This window comes from Berghia stephanieae, chromosome 4 (assembly GCF_034508935.2).
Source record: "Berghia stephanieae isolate SIO BIC M18660-M18661 chromosome 4, UCSD_Bste_1.3, whole genome shotgun sequence".
Lineage (NCBI taxonomy): Eukaryota > Metazoa > Mollusca > Gastropoda > Nudibranchia > Aeolidiidae > Berghia > Berghia stephanieae.
Genome location: NC_088363.1, coordinates 74,969,088 through 74,988,280, shown reverse-complemented (window position 1 = coordinate 74,988,280; position 19,193 = coordinate 74,969,088). Strand labels below are relative to the sequence as shown.

At 34.2% G+C, this 19,193-nt stretch overlaps 1 protein-coding gene across 1 annotated transcript in view; it reads right to left on the bottom strand.

Moving 5' to 3' along the window:
• LOC144971233 (uncharacterized) overlaps nucleotides 1–12,213 on the bottom strand; it is a 33,380-nt gene extending 21,167 nt beyond the window's left edge. Inside the window, exons 1-2 of the mRNA XM_078911744.1 lie at nucleotides 12,107–12,213; nucleotides 5,609–5,870 (exon numbers count right to left, since the gene is read on the bottom strand). Of these exons, the coding sequence (XP_078767870.1) occupies nucleotides 5,609–5,859 (251 nt within the window). The 5' untranslated portion in view covers nucleotides 5,860–5,870; nucleotides 12,107–12,213. The remainder of the gene's footprint in view (nucleotides 1–5,608; nucleotides 5,871–12,106) is intronic.
• Between the last annotated feature and the right edge of the window lie 6,980 nt (nucleotides 12,214–19,193).

Genomic DNA, 19,193 nt, shown 5'->3' with positions numbered 1-19,193 from the left:
CGGGGAGATAATCAATCATTAATTTACAAGATTAATGATTGGTTTCATATGCGATAAAGGGAAAAATACTAAGATTAAAAGTTATTTCACCATTTATAATGAAAATGTCAAAGCTCTTCTCACGTTGGGCTCATGATAATATTGATAAAAGGATCTAAGGATGGATAAATAAAGCTTTTAATCCTGTTTTACTTTGCACAAGAGATTCAGAGCACATTGTTCTTACGACCGTAGACTCCTGGATAAGATTATTCAACTTTTTTGTCAATTTTTTATTTTCATGGTTTATTACTTTGTCGCCGTGTGTGTGATTCACTTTTGTATTTGCAAGTGTTGCCAAGGCAACAGCTTCTAATGGTGCTCACACTATTATGTTATGACGATCGACCTAATCAGCAAAGTCGTGCACTGTCGCCAACCCACCGGGAAGCTTCGTCACAACACACCGTTTAACTAGATGCTCTGCGGTTTCGGGTTCCATCCCACATCGGTTACATGTTGGACAGGTGGAAAGTCCCCGCTGATGAAGCAATTTTGCCACGAAGCAGGTCCTCGACCGAAGCCGATTCGCTACCACCCATTGTCTCCTCTTACTGGTGGAGAAGCCTGGGAACTTCTCACCTAGTTTAGAGGAGTGTATGTCCCTGCTCCCTCGAGGGATTGAATACGTCCAAACCGACTTTCATCTCCTTTTAGCATCTCTGGTCGTACTCAGGGAAGCTGCGTACAAGGGTTTACTAAACTTTCGAGTGCTAGAGGGCTCTTGTCTTGGCACTGTCCTTTTCATTGTATATATGCAGGCCCTTTCTAGTGTGATAGCTGGATTAATCTGATTTATCAATTTTATGCAGATGATAAGAAAATTCATGATTCAATACCCCCTAGTCATTTACAATTTTTTATACAACTAATTTTTGAGCTATTTTAACGAGATTAATTCTTTGATGTACCAAAACAAGTAAAAACTAAGCGAAAATAAAACTGAGATCTTGATGTGTAGTAGACCGGATATCCTTAAACAGGCAAATGAATCAGGTATTGATCTTGGAAACAGTACGATATAATTTTTCAATCATGCAGAAAACCTTGAAGTCAACATTGATAAAGATCTTTCCATGACAAGCCATATAAATACCACCATTAATCGATGTACATAGAACACTCGCCATTTAATACCAAAGCATAGAGCAGAACTTTTGATTAATTCCCTTGTTTTATCAAAATCGGACAATTGCAACTCTCTTTGGGCGAATTAACTAAAGGCAACATGTGTAAACCTCAGGTTGCTCAAAATAACGAAGCCAGACTCATTGTATTAAATAAACACAAATACCCATCGGCAACTCTCCTCCATGAGTTATGTTGGCTTCCTATGGAGAAAAGAGTTGCCTATAAGATTTGTAGGTACTGTTGTCTACAAATCCTTGAGCACTAACAATCCCTTCTATATTAAAGACCTTCTGAACATCGATATCCTCAATATAAATTTGAGATCAAGCAATGACCAATCAATCCTTGTCAAAAACCTAAGACCTTGCGTAAAAAAGGCGAGCAATCCTTTCAATTTTCGGCGCCGTATAATTTGGAACTCTCTCCCATCTTATGTGAAATGGATAATTTGCTATTATTATCATATTTTGCTGTTGTAAAATTGAAATTTTATTACTTATCCATCTACACTTGTCTTACTGTTGTAATATGTTTTGTTTTATATCACTGTTAAGCTCTTAGAGCCTGTGACAAGGGCTATAAATGCCATTCATTATTATTATTATCATTATTATTATTATTATTATTATTATTATTATTATTATTATTATTATTATCATTATTTATTCATTATTATTATTATTATTATTATTATTATTATTATTATTATTATTATTATTATTATTATTATTATTATTATTATATTATTATTATCATTATTATTATTGCTACTGCAACAACAACAACAACAACACCAACAACAACAACAACAACTACTACTACTACTACTACTACTACTACTACTACTACTACTACTACTACTACTACTACTACTACTACTACTACTACTACTACTACTACTACTACTACCAATTCTCCTACTACTGCAGCTACGATACTACTACTACTACTACTGCTACTACTACTACTACTACTACTACTACTACTACTATGTAGTAGTAGTAGTAGTAGTAGTAGTAGTAGTAGTAGTAGTAGTAGTAGTAGTAGTAGTAGTAGTAGTAGTAGTAGTAGTAGTAGTAGTAGCGTATGGCTACACCTCCAAATGTATTTCGTCAACCCAGCTTCTAAAGTCTTCCTCCGCCCTAAGGATGGTTTCGTAGCCACCTTCAAGTTTAGTTACTGGACAGTGGAGGACGATGTGATCGCTGGTCTCTGGGGCTGCCAGACATTTCTGGCAGGTATCACTGTTTCCAAGTTTCCATCTGCACATATTTGATGCATGTCCACTTAAGAGGCGGTTTGAGGGAATCTAGTATTTCCTGGAGTTATTGAATGCAGGCACTCTTTTGGTTGGATCTTTAATGATGTTTCCTCCTTTTGGTGTTTCCCTGTTCCACATTTCTCTCCAGTTTTCCTCTACACTGAAGTCTGAGATTTTTGTTAGGTGGAAAGGTCTTCTCGATTTAAGTCTAGTTGTTGAAGGTGCCCCCTTTACGATTGATTTTATGTGAGTGTTGTCTGTGGCTTTGTCAATTCTTGCATGCATACTTTGATTAGCATCTTGTCGTCTTAAACTTGGTGGTGCAGTGCCGCTCAGTGTTGGGAGCCACTGAGTTGGAGTTGACTTGAGACATCCTGTTATCATTCTCATTGCTTCTCTTAATCGGATGTCAATGCGATTTACATGTGGGCTCCTCATCCAAACAGGGGTACAGTATTCTCCCACACTATAGCACAGTGCCAAAGCAGACGTTCTCAGCACTTGTGGTGAGGCTCCCCAGGTGATAGTTGCGAGTTTTCTCACAAGCCTGTTTCTTTTTGCGATTTAATTTGCGGTTCCTTCAATGTGTTTGCGATAGTTTAGTTGTCTGTCCAATGTAATGCCAAGGTATTTAGGGTTGGGGTCTGGGGGTAGTATTGAGTTACCGGCTGTGATCTTCAACTCTTTTTTTGCCTCTCGATTATTCAAGTGGAAGTTTGTTGAGACTGATTTGGTGGTATTCATTTTTAGGTACCATCTATCAAAATATTGTTTCAGGCGGTTGGTGTTTTTGCTGAGAACCTCTTCAATCTCTTTCCAGTTTTTCGATTGATAGGCTAAGGCCCAGTCATCAGCGTATCCAAGTTTGAGTGCTTTGCAGTTGGCATGACGGAGATATAAACATTGAAGAAAGTTGGTGCCAAAACTGAATCTTTTGGTAACCCATTTGTAATTTTGCGTGTTTTGCTTTTGTTTTCTCCCAATATGACATGGAATTGACTTGTGCCAGTCATGGTAAACAGCAGTTTGAGCGTCTTTCGACAAGGAATCATTTTTGAGAGCTTTAACATCAGTCCGCCTGTCCAAACAGTATCGTCGGCTGCAGATAAGTCTATTAGGACTGCACCAGTCTTCTTTATGTTCTCAAAGCCTGCTTCAATGTATGAGGTCAGTGCAAGGACCTGTTCACTTGTATTCTTTGTGGTTAAAGCCCACATTGGTTCTGGTGGTATGCAGGGATTTACATGTGGCGATTCGATCTAATACGATTCTTTCCAGGAGCTTGTATAAGCAACAAAGTAGAGATATTGGTCTATAGCTGGATGGTTCAGTCATTGGTTTGCCTGGTTTTAATATGGCGATTACTTTGGCATGTTTCCAAATTTGTGGATATGTGCCCTTTTCCATGGTGTCTGTCATAGTATTTGCCAGCCAGTCTATTGTTTCTGGTCCAAAATTAGTAATCATGTCGGGGTATATTCCACCAATGCCAGCAGCTTTGCCATTTTTTATATTCTATATAGCTCCTTGCATTTCATTACTTGTTATTGGGACACTTAAAACATCCTATGGTCAGGCACAGTTTTCAGGGTCCTTTGATATTCTTTTCTTATTTCTTTTTCAAATTGATGATTTGGGATGTGTTGTCCCCGTTGTTTCATTTCTTTGGCAATTTCGTCAGCTGCAATCTGGGGTGCTGATTTTGTTTGACGAGCTTCAGGGTTTCGCTTTTTGAGGGTTTGCCATGCATGGCGGCTGGAGTGACTGAGGCAAAGTTTTCAAAAGTTTCTACCCATCTCTCTTTTCAGCTTTCATGTAATGTGTTTAGTAGTTCTTCTCCAACCTGTTCATCGTGTGTCTCCTCATATTTTTTCAGCAATTCTTTGCTTCGTTCATTCCAGCATGGGATGTATTGTTTTCTAAAACCCCTGGGTATGTTCTTCTTTGCGGAGGTTAGGACAAGTTTGTTAAATCTCCCTATATTCTCAATTTTTGGGGGGATCCTTTTGCAGGTTTTGTCAATTTCATCAGCGAAAACTTTCCAATTTGCTTTTCGGAAATTTCACCTTGGTATGGGCAGGGTGTTCATGATTGGGATTTGGATTCCAGTTCTAACAAGGACTGGGCGATGTTGACTGTGAGGAAAATCTCCCAGGATTTTTTCTAGTTGACTTTATCGAATTTCCATTTGGGTCCTTTGTTACAAACACGAGGTCTGGGGTATAGTCTTTGCACCAACGGGCCGATCTTAGAGTTCCTTTGTCTTTGGGGTTGTAAATGTGTGTTAGGTCATTAAGGTTTGCCCACTGTGAGATCTCATTCCCTGGAGTGTCATTTTTGTTGTAACCCCATTCGGAATGGTGGCTGTTGAAGTCTCCCATGACCATGGATGGATGTTTTATTTTGTCTTTAGGGTAAGAGGTCCAGTTAAGATTTGGTGGTTTGTATCCATTAGTAATTTCAGTGTCACCAAATTTAATAGTGATTCTTTGTGTGCCGTTGATTTCTGTGCTGCCTCCCAGGTCAGTGACTTGTGCTGTTGATCTGGCATAGGTGATGATGCCATATTGCCTGTGGTGCTGTTTGTTTATTACGTGATATCCCTGAATGTTGTATCTTGAGGGAGGGGCCGTGTCATCGAGATTAGTTTCCTGGAGGAGGACAATGTCAACATCATATTTATTGAGTAAGTGTGATAGGTAGTCAAACTTAGCCATTGATATTCCTTCTATATTCAGGTAAAGTATTTTAATGCTAGTGCCCATAGTAAGACTGTTTACAACATTGGAGTCTAGCTCATTTGTCATGTCAATCGGACTTCCTACGTTTGGCACGCGGTCCTTTTTGTACTGGGCGACGACCGAGCCAGCATGGTATCTTTTCCTATTTTTCATTTTCATTGAGTTGGGGGTGTGGGTCCAGGTGAAGGAAGACTCTTGTCTGGACGCCGGTTTGGATCATTCTTGGTCTGGCTACTTATCTTTAGCAGTTCCAGCAGGATTGGATTCAGGCTGGTATCACCGTCAGGGTCATGGCAGCGCACAAGCTCCTGTACGACGGCAACGTGATGATCCTTCTCAGGAGACTACCACCACTACTACTACTATAATTACAACAACAACAACTACTACTACAACTACTATTACCAGGACTATTAAAAATGCCGTATCAACTTACATTGAAGGAGCACAAGAATTAAAGGTGTCATCATTCCTATTCCTCTCTTTTATCTTCAACTTATTATTGGTGTTCTTGTTTTTGTAACCATTTTTGTTGTCAGCAGTGTTTCTATAACTCCCATAGCCACCGTTTTGGTTCATCAACCAATTGTAATGGTCCTTGTCATACATTGGGGCAGTTGGTTTTATCTGTGTCCCAGCACAGAAAGAAATGGATAGAAGTATCAAACTGAGCACATAATGATTCATATTCGCTGAGCCTGGTAAAAAGAAACAAAGAACAGAAAAATCTTGAGCATTTATATAGAGCAATATCCACAAAATTGCTCAAAGCGCGTTGCAAGGGATCTCAAGTCAACAACAACATTTAACGTGTGGAACAAGACATGATGAGGAAATAATACATGTTTCCCGTCAGAGAGAACGCTGTTAACGGTCAGCTTTAAGCCGAGTACATTGAGAGGGTTTGAGTAAAGGACTCAATTATGCGCAACTCAGAGCGGGACTCGAACCTAGGACCTTCAGATTTTAAGAAGTGAGATAATTCTAGACAACATAGTCGCATAGGAAGATGATACATAGAAATGAATGTTGCTCTGACAAGCAAAAGAAAAGGAGTAATATTGATGTTTGACTCGCAATTCAGAGTTCAGACTGTATTATGTCGGGATGAAAAGGATACTGAAAATTAACTGTAATGTTTGTATTTGTAATAATTGAAATGTCAGATGAGGAAGTGTAGTTTCTCTGACTGTTTAAGTGTCTTATTGTACAGTCTTCGATCTTTATTGGATTTTTGGATCGAGAGGACGCCAATCCTTGGGAGGGTTCTCTCTAAGGTCACGAAATATATCATAAAATTGTATTGTAATACCCCAGTTGCACAGTTTCCTGTAAAAAACTTTGTTTAAGTCAGCAAATATACAATTATCAGAAGAGTAGATATATTCTAGATTAGAAGTAGATTATTGTTAATTCCAATGAGTCAACAGAGCATCACTCCGTTGTGTTTCCATGTTTGAAGGTCATACATCCAAATAGAAGTATGGGCCTTCTTAACATTGTTGTTAAAAATGGACAATATTTTGCGTCGGTTTGAGAATGTTTCTATTTTATAACAATATGCCACAATAATTTGGGTTTTCAGACCCGAAAACAAGTACACGTCAGTGTTTATCATTAAATGACGTAACGTTTTTGATACCTTATTCAATACGTGGGTTGTATTTGTATATTTTAAAAAAATTAAAGGCTTTAGCTTTTAGAGTGTTGAAACATAATATGTAATAAATATAGCGCCAACATCTCATACAATATAAGTTCTAGGCGCCATATAGACCGAATGCGGATGACGTCACGTATATATCATCCAAGGTTGCTTCCCTTGAAGTGAGACCACTGTAACTTTCTCTTGCGTTGTTTACATTGGGAACTTCAACTGATTGTGGCCGAATCAATACAAAACTGTCAAAATGCCGAGGATTTGTGCTGTCTATGGATGTAATAAATAGTCTCCGGCAGTGTCCGGCAATAACGATGGACGATTATACACGATTGTTTGTAAAGTTAATAAAATACCAATAAAAGTATGAAATTACCCAATAATAAATCAGTCGATGAATAGTAGGTTATTTTGATATATACACAAAACGCGTCGACATTCATGTGGATCTTGTTGCCGAATGGGTAAATCGTCTGTCTTAGAAGGCATTACGAACTCAACGCTGTGTGTTCAAATCCAGGCTCGGCAACTTTTTGTTTTGCCATTTGTACTATTTCTACAGTGTTGCAACGCATAATGGGCCTCCCCGCCCCCCCCCCCCCCACTTAAAGAAATTCTTATAAATCTTTCTCTCTCTCTCTCTCTCTCTCTCTCTCTCTCTCTCTCTCTCTCTCTCTCTCTCTCTCTTGTGACTAGTGATTTTGTTTCACTCGCGCGTTTATTTGAAAACCACTTCAAAATTTAGTGGACAACGATATTTGAAAAGGGAAACTAACACCTTGAGTAAGAGCACTCAGAACATGGACAGTTTTATTCTACAGTTAAGCTAATGAAAACATACACTCTTCTCCCATTGTATAACGGAACGCTAGATCTTACCACTCATTTTCGGCCTAAGGTTTATTCATCTGTTCAATGACCAGTCCATTGATTGCATATCTCCTGCTAATTGTCCTTTCCAAAAAAGGCTTCATGTGTGCATATGCCCTGAGGTTCGCGTCCCGTTCAAGAGTAGCTAAAATAGCAATTAATTTTCTAGCTCTGCGTTATCTCCCTACCCAGTTGTTAATCAAAAGCATCTGAGCGCCATTGGCTATCTAAATATGAATATTCTTTCTGATTGGCTATCCCCATATTTTTTTGGCGTGGCCTCATTTTACAAAACCAAATTAATCTCAGAACGGAATCACACACATACTAAGAATCCCAAGAAAGAAGAACTAATTCTTAAAGGTCAAACTTGTAAAAAGTTTAACTTTCTCTCGGTTCAAGATCCTTGGCTAGTACTATTTTTATCCTCGGCTGGGTTTGACTCCTGGCTTGATAATACTCGTATATATTGTGTGCTTTCTTTCACCACTTCACATCGTTAGAATTTCATTCTAACAACTATGATCATTTACAAATTTATAACACTAATTTTGGCAAATCATAGCTTTTTAACCACATAACTTGAGTCATCTAAATCTACTTTGTTCTTCTGAATATTTAATAATTTGTACTCAAAATATGTCATACAGCCATAACAATAACGCCTTTGATTACTAATTACGAGCTAATCATTTACTCTTTATCTCTGCAATTTTCTATGATTGATTCTGGCGCATAACTCTTTAGTTTAGTTCCTTCATACACGTCTTATGTTATTTGCATTAATTTGTTTAAATCATGAAGATGCACACAACTCGAAATCGGGTTTACTCACTTCAGTCGAATGCATCACTTTACCTGGACCAGTGACGTAGGTGCTACCCTGAGGTCCGCGCTATTTTTAACTGCTACTGCTAATATTATGTCATTCATTTACTACATGCCTAGAATACGATACAAAAGAATGATCTGTTCCATTGTTCTGGAATAAAGACTTCTTCATTATACATCCTGGCCTTTGTTGTTTGATCGCCTCCACTACTCTGGAGTGGATGGGTTAGGAATCGGGTAGACTATGGTGTCTCTGGACTTGACTGTGGTCTGTGCTCTTCGCTCATGAAATCAACTCCATACTTCTACTTCTGACACATTATGAAGTCATGCTACTATCACTATCAGTAGTACTGAACTGTCACTTCATTGTCTCGATCTATCTTCCTCACTTGAGCACCACCGCCGCAGTTACAGTCTGGAACTCCTAAGTCGATCCCGGGACCGAATCCATCCACTCCCACGGCGTCTACACTATGCCAATACTACTACTACCACTCGCCTGCATCAACTACCCGGTTGTCTACCACTCCACTCGTCGGCATCAGCTACCCGGTTGTCTGACACTATTACAAATATATCATCCATAATTTTCATTCTACCTTTCACTTATTCTCTCTATCTTTTCCTGTAACAATCTAATTAAACTTTATGTATAGAATTGTTATTATTGTATTGGGCGTTACAATCGTCTTGACTCACTTGTTATTAATACAATTAAGTTATAAGGGACCCTAAGGCTATTCTTAAACACCCCTAGATTAAACCTAAGCCGTTTGTGGTGTAGGTTGAGTGGCGCAACTTGTAACGAGAGCAATAGCGCGCATACTAGTTCGAATCCAAACCATTGAACTTATCGTTTGGACTCGAACCCACAAAAAACCCACAAAACCCGCCATATCTCTCCCTCAGTCTCTCTCTCTCTCTCTCTCTCTCTCCCTCTCTCTCTCTCCCTCTCTCTCTCAATTTCTCTCTCTCTCTCTCTCTCTCTCTCTCTCTCTGTCTATCTTTCTTTCTTTTAGTTCCTTTCCATAGAATATTGCAAATTGTAATATTCATCCCCACTCCGATCTCAAAATGTGCATACTAAAAACATAAATAGATGAACAAACAACAACAAAAAATTCGGAGGGCAATGAAATGGTAAAATAGAGAAAAAAAATTGGTATATTTATATATATATATATATATATATATATATATATATATATATATATATATATATATATATATTGAATCGTGTTTGATACAAATATGGTACGAAAAGTGCTCGACATGTAGTAATGGAGCGAATTATTATTTAAAATATTTACCACAATGTTTGGGGCAGTCTACATCGATGTTTCAGGCTTAATTTGCCATCTTCAGGACTGAGTTGTTTTGTTGACTGTTGTTGTTTCTTGAAGTGGTTCCGGTTTGAAGTTAATTAAGAGGAATTTGCGCCGATGGGGACACTTTCCGTAGATCTCACTTTTCATGTTGAGTGTGGCTTCATGAGGTTGTTTGATTATAGTATATTTTTCTTCCAGGCATAAGCTACATTGTTTTGATGTTGGTGTGTATCCTGTTGCTTTAGATAAAATTTTCCATGAAATGTTGTGGTCTATTTTGTTGTCTTTTAATTTCCAAATATGTTCGCTGAGTTTTGTGGATGTTTTTTTGTTAGTGTTTCTAAATGTTGAGGTGTGGAGGTTGTATCTTGTTTTGAAATTATTTTCTGTTAGTCCTACATATTTTTCTTGCAAGAAAAATATGTAGGACTAACAGAAAATAATTTCAAAACAAGATACAACCTCCACACCTCAACATTTAGAAACACTAACAAAAAAAACATCCACAAAACTCAGCGAAATATTTGGAAATTAAAAGACAACAAAATAGACCACAACATTTCATGGAAAATTTTATCTAAAGCAACAGGATACACACCAACATCAAAACAATGTAGCTTATGCCTGGAAGAAAAATATACTATAATCAAACAACCTCATGAAGCCACACTCAACATGAAAAGTGAGATCTACGGAAAGTGTCCCCATCGGCGCAAATTCCTCTTAATTAACTTCAAACCGGAACCACTTCAAGAAACAACAACAGTCAACAAAACAACTCAGTCCTGAAGATGGCAAATTAAGCCTGAAACATCGATGTAGACTGCCCCAAACATTGTGGTAAATATTTTAAATAATATATATATATATATATATATATATATATATATATATATATATATATATATACGACCTCGCTCAAAATTATTTTTTAAAGACAAAACAGAACAAATATCAGAAAGAACGGTTGTTTTTTGTTGTTGTTGTTTTTTTGGATGTTGTTTTTTTGGATGTTGTTTTTTTGTGTGTGTTTTTTGTTTTGTTTTTGATGATGGTGATGATGATGATGATAATAATAATAATAATAATAATAATAATAATAATAATAATAATAATAATAATAATAATAATATTAATAATAATAATAATAATAATAATAATAATAATAATAATTATTATTATTATTATTATTATTATTATTATTATTATTATTATTATTATTATTATTATTATTATTATTATCATAGCTAGCTAGCTGACTAGATAGATAGATAGATAGATAGATAGATAGATAGATAGATAGATAGATAGATAGATAGATAGATAGATAGATAGATAGATAGATAGATAGATAGATAGATTGATAAAAAAGATGGTGGCACGATATTTGGAGGATAAGTCTTGACATCCTTAGTCCAGTTTTCTGATTTTATGTGATATGGATCAATTCCATTCACACTCTCATTTATTTCTTTGTAGCGTTTTTTTTCTCTCGATACATGGTCCATTGTGTTGAAAGCATTCGTCGCCATTTTGAAGAAATCTATACGTTAATCATGGACTTATATATAATATAACTACACAATTACCATAGCTATTAGATTTAAACGGATACATATTCAATATTTAAAACGTTACCAACATAGATGCACATGCAAAGGTTATAGGTGTACAGTAAAAAAAAAAGAAGAAAAAAAAGAAATCAAATCAAGAAATGTGTTCTAAAGTAATGTGTCTTTAGCCTGCTATTGAATGCCTCCAGGTAATTGGAATTTCTAACTTCAAATGGTAATAATATATTCCAAATTGAGGGTCTAATTATGAAAATAAAATCTTTTAGCCGTATTTAGTTTGTTCCAAGGAGTGCGTAACAAGAGCACATCTGAGGACTATCGTAAGTTCGGAATAGGGAAGTTCAAAGTTCCTCGAACGCATTTTGGAGCACATCCATGGAGGCACTTAAAACTAGTCTTGCTAATTTGTAGCATTTTATGAAATCGCCTTTTTACATAGACTTAAAACTATAATAATATAGAGGGTCACAAAATAGAAAGTTAGTTAATAAAATGGGAGAGTTTTGCATGAACAGTAATCTTTTAGAATTATGTGTCAGTGTTGTAATGAAGAATGCATTGTCTTGATTAAATAGATTTTAAAAGTTATCTACATTCAACATTTCAGGTTATGAAATTTATAACTAAGTACTCGTAAGTCTATACAACTAATTAATTTGTTTTATTACCTCTGGATAATTTGTAAATATTCACACAACACACACTGAAGGCGGTAGTTAATTTAGTACTCCAGCAAGATTGAAATTTTGGCTGTAGGCACACTAAAATAAAAACACAACTATTTTCATATTTCTATGTATTTAAGACTGCCACTGTTGTTCACTGGAAAAAAACACTTTAAGCCCGAAAACACTAAGTTCACTTACCAATGGATTAAAAATATCACCAACTTTGCAAGTCTTCTTAAACAGAAACAGGAAGTCTTGAGATTCAGAGTTTGTTGACAAATTAATGGTTACAATAATTGATTGGTGTATGAAGTAAGTCTTTCCCCCTATAATGAAAAAAAAAGCATTTGTCTTTGTCAGAATAATGATCGAAACGCCCGGATATATGACACGTGATCAACACTCGTTGTCTTCCTGGCTTGGTTTAGTATCTTAGCTCAATTTACTAGGCGTGGTCCACACGTTATTCACGCTAGACTTTAGTTAAAGCAACAAGCTGAAAGTATAGATTTTCACAGCTTGTCAAAGAAGTGGTCGCTATTCTTTAGATGATTAAATTATCAAACAACAATAAGGAATGTGAGCATTGTTTGACATTTGTGCAGTGCATATAGAACAAGATAATTGATGGACTTTACGCTACATTCACTTTAGATTGGTCATTCCGATGACCTGGGCCCCTAAGTAATAGTACTTTAACATGAAATTTCGTTTTTATGTAGACTTACTAAATTCTGGTCCAAGCTTAAATCTGATCTTTGGCCGTAAATATTTTTCTTTCTAAACTCCTTATTTTCGATGATGATGATGATGATGAGGATGATGATGATGATGATTATTATTATTATTATTATTATTATTATTATTATTATTTTTATTATATTATTATTATTATCATCATCATCATCATAATCATGATCATCATCATCATTATTTTCATTAATATAATTATTATTATCATTAATATTTTTATAATTATTATTATTATTATTATTATTATTATATTATTATTATATTATTATTATTATTAATAATAATAATAATAATAACAACAGCAACAACAATAATAATAATAATAATAATAATAATAATTATTATTATTATCTGTTATTATTATTATTATATTATTATTATTATTATTATTATTATATATTATATTATTATTATTATTATTATTATTATTATTATTATTATTATTATTATTATTATCATTATTATTATTATTATTTTTATTATTATTATTATCATTATTATTATTATTTTTATTATTATTATTATTATCATTATTATTATCATTTTTATTTATTACTACCAGTTGACTGACCGTGCTTTTCAAGGAATTTCTTAAAGGCTATGAAAGAAATATTATACATTAATATATAAATGAAAATTTCTGGAGGGGGGAGTTTCTCTTTTCTATGTCTATTGTTAACTAATGAGGTGGCCGATACATAGATTGGCAATCTCGTCCAAGCTTTACTTTTTGTTGTTTTCTTTTCATCTTGTATCAATCTAGACTTCTAATTTTGACATTATTATGCTTCGTGTCTATCCACGGAATAATCAAGATTACTATAGTCCGAATTTTTAAAATTAATTGTTCAAGTTTTTCTTGGTTTTATTTTCTTAGTTGTCCCTCTATCAAAAGTTGTAAAAAATAATGTCAAATTCTGAATCAATTTGCCTTAACTGAAAATAGATTTTGGACCGTGCCCATGCCATATAAAAAAGTTTTATTCTTTAAGAGCTATAAAGAGCTAACTTCTATAAAACCGTTGTCATAAAATTGGAGATTTTACACTGTTAAATGTTGCCATGTTACGGACTAGTGATTATGAGTTCATGTCTTACTTCCCGAATAAAAACAATTCGCTTTAATTGTTATAAGCTTACAAGTTATATAGCGTGCATTAAATTTTGAATTTATATTTTATTGCTTAGTTTCTATATCATGTAACAATTACGAAAGCTGTAAATCATTAAAAATACTAATTATATACTCGATGTAGTCAAATTGTCATCTGACATCTCAAAAGCCTCTAACCTCCTAGTACATTCTTTGTCAAGTATCCACGTTTCGCAACCGAATAAAAGGGTACTCATAACCTATAGATAGTATGCAGATGACGTCACTCAGGCCTTTGTTATTGCTTTTGCCATCCGCTTTTGTGAGTTGTTCTCACTAAACTGTATTAACCAGACTATAAAAGTTCATGGTTACACAGAGTTTGTGTGTTGGTCCGTTATAATTCCGGATGGCAATGTTGTGAACTCCTTGGCCAAGCGCATTCTATCTATAATATTCCAACTGCTTTCATTCTGGTCTTCAACTTTAGGTTGATGTTTGGCACAACTGGTGGCATTTTATAGAACACCTTTTTTGCTATTGATATTCTCTGATTTATATCCTCTATGTCACGTGCGTCATGGGAAATGAGATTTAAATATAGAAGAATATTGAGGTTTTCATGGACAGACAAGTATACGAAGAAGGTAGTGTTGGCGAAGGTGAGAAAGGGAAGAATATTGATAAATACCATCAGAAAAAGGCAGTTGCGGTTTCTGGGACATGTGTAGGGAAGAGAGGGAATAGAAAAGTTGGAAACATCTGGGATGATCGAAGGAAAGAGAGCTAGATGAAGACAAAGAAAGATACATCTAAATAACCTAAGAATGGCCAAAAGTGATTTTAAAAGCAACGCAGATCTCATGCGCACCGCAGAGGTTCGTGATACGTGGAGACAGTTGATCGGCAACATGCACAAGGGTAAAAGACATGATGATTGTCAAATTAATAATGAATGTAGTTTAAATAACTTTGAAAAATTATATCTATACATTAACGTTTCACAAAGCATTTAAATGTTTTTAAAACAAATATGCTCTTAAAAGATACGATACGATACTAAATCTCATACGGGTCCACTCTTGTAAAGCTGCCAAAAGAAGTCTTCTTGAATCTATCGATAAACCATTAAAGAGGACGGCTATGAAATTGGCATATTACAATCAACCCTGAGAAGATGGCAATTGAAATACGGCAGAGAAATCACCAGTGTGGTAGAAAAAGGATCCTAGACAACTTTGATATGGATAAGATGTATGGAGCTTGGTGGACGTAAACATGCATCCGACAATGGAATGGATGTCTGATAATTTTTTGTAGAATAAGGCACGCGAGTTCTGGACAGAGGTTCATTGTTATTCTTGCACGTGGTGAAGATACTGGATTTAAAAAAAAATTACATGCCATTCTTTCTCCTCTACATCATCTGGAAGGTAAAAAGTATCATTCTGGGTCCAATGCAGACGTGTTTGAAGACTGGCTAAAGAATTGTTTGCTGTCTTCCCCCGAAGCACTCAGGTATATCAAATTGGACAAAGCTACAATTCGGTTGCCCATGATCACTTCAAGGTGATTTCATTTCTTCGGTAACTATAAAAGCTGACATAATTTCATGGCTTAAATCAGGCAGCACTACATATTCTGACTTTTTATCAAAGGGCTAAATATACTCCTTAGTAAAATACAAACAAAACATAAACAGTTTTTAAATTATACTGTCTAATCAGGGAGTTTTGACACGAAGTTGACCGACTTTCCCCCATATCACCGTGAGCACAATCCAATCGAGCTCATTTGGGCCTATGAAGAGGGAAAGATTGAGAAGAACATGTAATTCACTCTCACCAACAAGGCAATAAATAATATAACAAGGACAGATTGGGTAAAGGCATGCTCCAACCTTCGCAAACTGGGGGAAAATGACATTTCAGCGTTTAGAGTGATGCTCGATATCTTTTCTCAGTCGTTCCATTTCTTCTTTTAATCATCCTTGTCATCGAAATGTGATGATTGATGTGTCCAGTATTTCTTGGTTGTTGTTGTTGTTGTTGTTGTTGTTATTGTTGTTGTTGTTGTTGTTGTTGTTGTTGTTCTTCTTCTTCTTCTTCTTCTTCTTCTTCTTCTTCTTATTTTCATTGTTGAACACATGTACACATTTGTGGAGACACTGTATCACAATTGCGGAATCTCTGAATTTGACCAGTCTACATTAAATTTATGTAATCCTCTTTGGCAAAACACAAGCTACTTTTCAAAATTTTCCAATCAAAATAATGTTGGAAGCGCGTAATGTTTATTTTCATTTGTATTCATCAGTAACGTGTAGATGTCGGATAGGACAGGATTTTTATTCGTTCCTTTATATTCAGTATCGTTTAAGTTTCAATTAATCGAACAATCCATTTCAACGAATTCCTTCAAAATGATTTTGATAATGTTAATCATCTATGAGTTCCGGTCCTTACTGGTTAACGATTTCAATATAGCTGTAATAAGCGAAATCAGTTCATGTTGTTTTTAAATTCATGAATTTTTTTGGTTTAATTAAGACAAATTGATTCAGAGGTTCATACAAGTTTTTGCAGCTGTGAAAATGAGAGACAGTTATTTAAAATCTAAGTATAATAATAATAATAATAATAATAATAATAATAATAATAATAATAATAATATAATAATAATAATAATAATATATAATATAATAATAATAATAATAATAATAATAATAATAATAATAATAATAATATAATGATAATAATAATAATAATAATATAATAATAATAATTAATAATAAAACTAATAATGATAATAAAATAATAAATAATAATAAATAATAATAATAATAATAATAATAATAATAATAATAATAATAATAATAAATAATAATAATAATAATAATAACATAATATATGCTATAGGGCAAAATAGGATAAAATCCCTTGAATGCCCTTAATACTAATAGTAATGCCATAAATCTATTGATTAAAGATTACAATAATGATACACGTGGTAAAGATAGTATTTTAACTTAACTTAAATGTACTCATGTATATGTGGTGTACAAACATATATCTTTAGCCTTGACATGCAAAGCACACACACACACACACACACACACACACACACATACACGCACATACACACGCATATAGAAGATAACCATAATAATATAATAATGCATAATATATACATACAAGATTAAAAGCCATGTCAACAGCAGTGCAAACAAGTATTATTCGTCATATATAAATCTCCCATCAAATAATTCGCTGTCTACTAACACCTTGAAATAATCCATAGATTTTGCATTCTTTGTTTCAAATTTCAAACTGTTCCATTTCTGGACAATACGAATACCGAACCAGTTTTGTCTTATGTTTGTTTTGCATCAAGAGACAAAAATCTTAAACTCGTCCCCTCTAGTAAAAGTAATATTAGAATATGAAAAAATATATCAGAAAAGTCTATTCTATCCAGACCATGTACCAATCTATAAACCTGAATTAAATCCCCACGAATTCTTCTATATTTCACACTGGGTAAGTCAAGAAATTCTAACCTTTCCTTATAAGATAAATACTGTATTGTATAAATCTTTTTGGTAGCTCTCCTCTGTACACTTTCAATACTAGTAGATTGTCTTTTATATAATGGGCTCCAGATGCAATTTCCGTATTCTAGAATTGGTCGAACGAGCGATTTATACAACTATAAAAATGTGGTTGTATCAAGACTTATAAAGGTTCTATATATTATTCCCATCATTCTGTTTGCACGGCTTACACAATTATCAATATGTACATCAAACTTCAAAAGTGAATCAAAAGTAACTCCCACATCCTTTTCATAAGGCACAACGGAAAGTAGATTTGACATAGAATTATCGGTAAAATAATTATGACATGGATTATTGTTTTCCCTATATGTAATACTTTACATTTCGAAACTTTAAAATCCAAATTCTATGTTGTAGACCATTTGAAAAGTGAAAATATATCATTTTGTAGAATGTTATGATGTTCAGTTGTACTATAGATCTTCGTATCGTTGGCAAACAGTTTTCAGGCTGAATTTATGCCACATGGTAAATCATTTATATATAAAAGAAATAAAAGTGGTCCCAATACGCTTCCTTGGGGTACACCTCTAATTACATTTTTAAAATCCGACCCCACCCCATTGACAATGACTCTTTGTATTCGATTATTAAGAAAATCTTTAATCCAGTTAAAGACATTCCCTTTAAATCCATATGCTTTGAGTTTAGTGAATAATATCTCATGAGGTACAGAATCAAAAGCCTTGCGAAAATCAAGATAAACAACGTCAATGCATTGATCACGATCAATTAACTTGGTAAAATCCTCCATCACCTGTAAAAGTTGAGTAATGCATGATCTCTTTGATCTAAAACCATGCTGGTTATCGTTTATCATCGTATGACTTTCAAGAAAGTCCATTATTCGGTCTTTCAAGATAGACTCCATATCCTTACAGAGTATGCATGTTAAGCTGATGGGTCTATAGTTTGCAGCATCTAGTTTGCTGCTCTTTTATGAATGGCAATAACATTGGCTTGTTTCCATTCAATGGGTAAGGTACCAGATTCAAGAGACTTATTATATATTGTTGATAGCGGCTGTGATATTTCAAAGGCCATTTCTTTCAGTAAACGGAGATGAAAGGAATCGGGTCCCATGCTTTTAGTCACGTCTAAATTCAACAATTTGGCAAGTATGTCTTCTTGTGTAATATAATAATTGGGAACGTTTAATTGATTAGTAACATTGAAAGTTGGTATATTTGTAGTGTCTTCTTGAAGAAACACAGATGAAAAATAATCATTTAAAACATTAGCTTTGTCTATATCGGAAGTAACCTTGGTACCATCATCTTTCAGTAAGACACTAACACCTGGTTTTCTTTTCAACTTTCTGTTTACGTATCTCCAAAACCCCTTCGGACTATTCTTATATTCGTGTGCCAATGTACATTCATACGTTTTCACAGTATTTTGAATCGTGTATTTGGTGTTATTTCTAACCTTGACATAATTATGAAAATTATTTGTTGTAGGATACTTTCTGAATTTCTTATACAATTTATGTTTCTTATTAATTGTACGTTTATCAGATCTAAAATTAATAATAATAATAATAATAATAATAATAATAATAATAATAATAATAATAATAATAATAATAATAATAATAATAATAATGATAACAATAATAATAACAA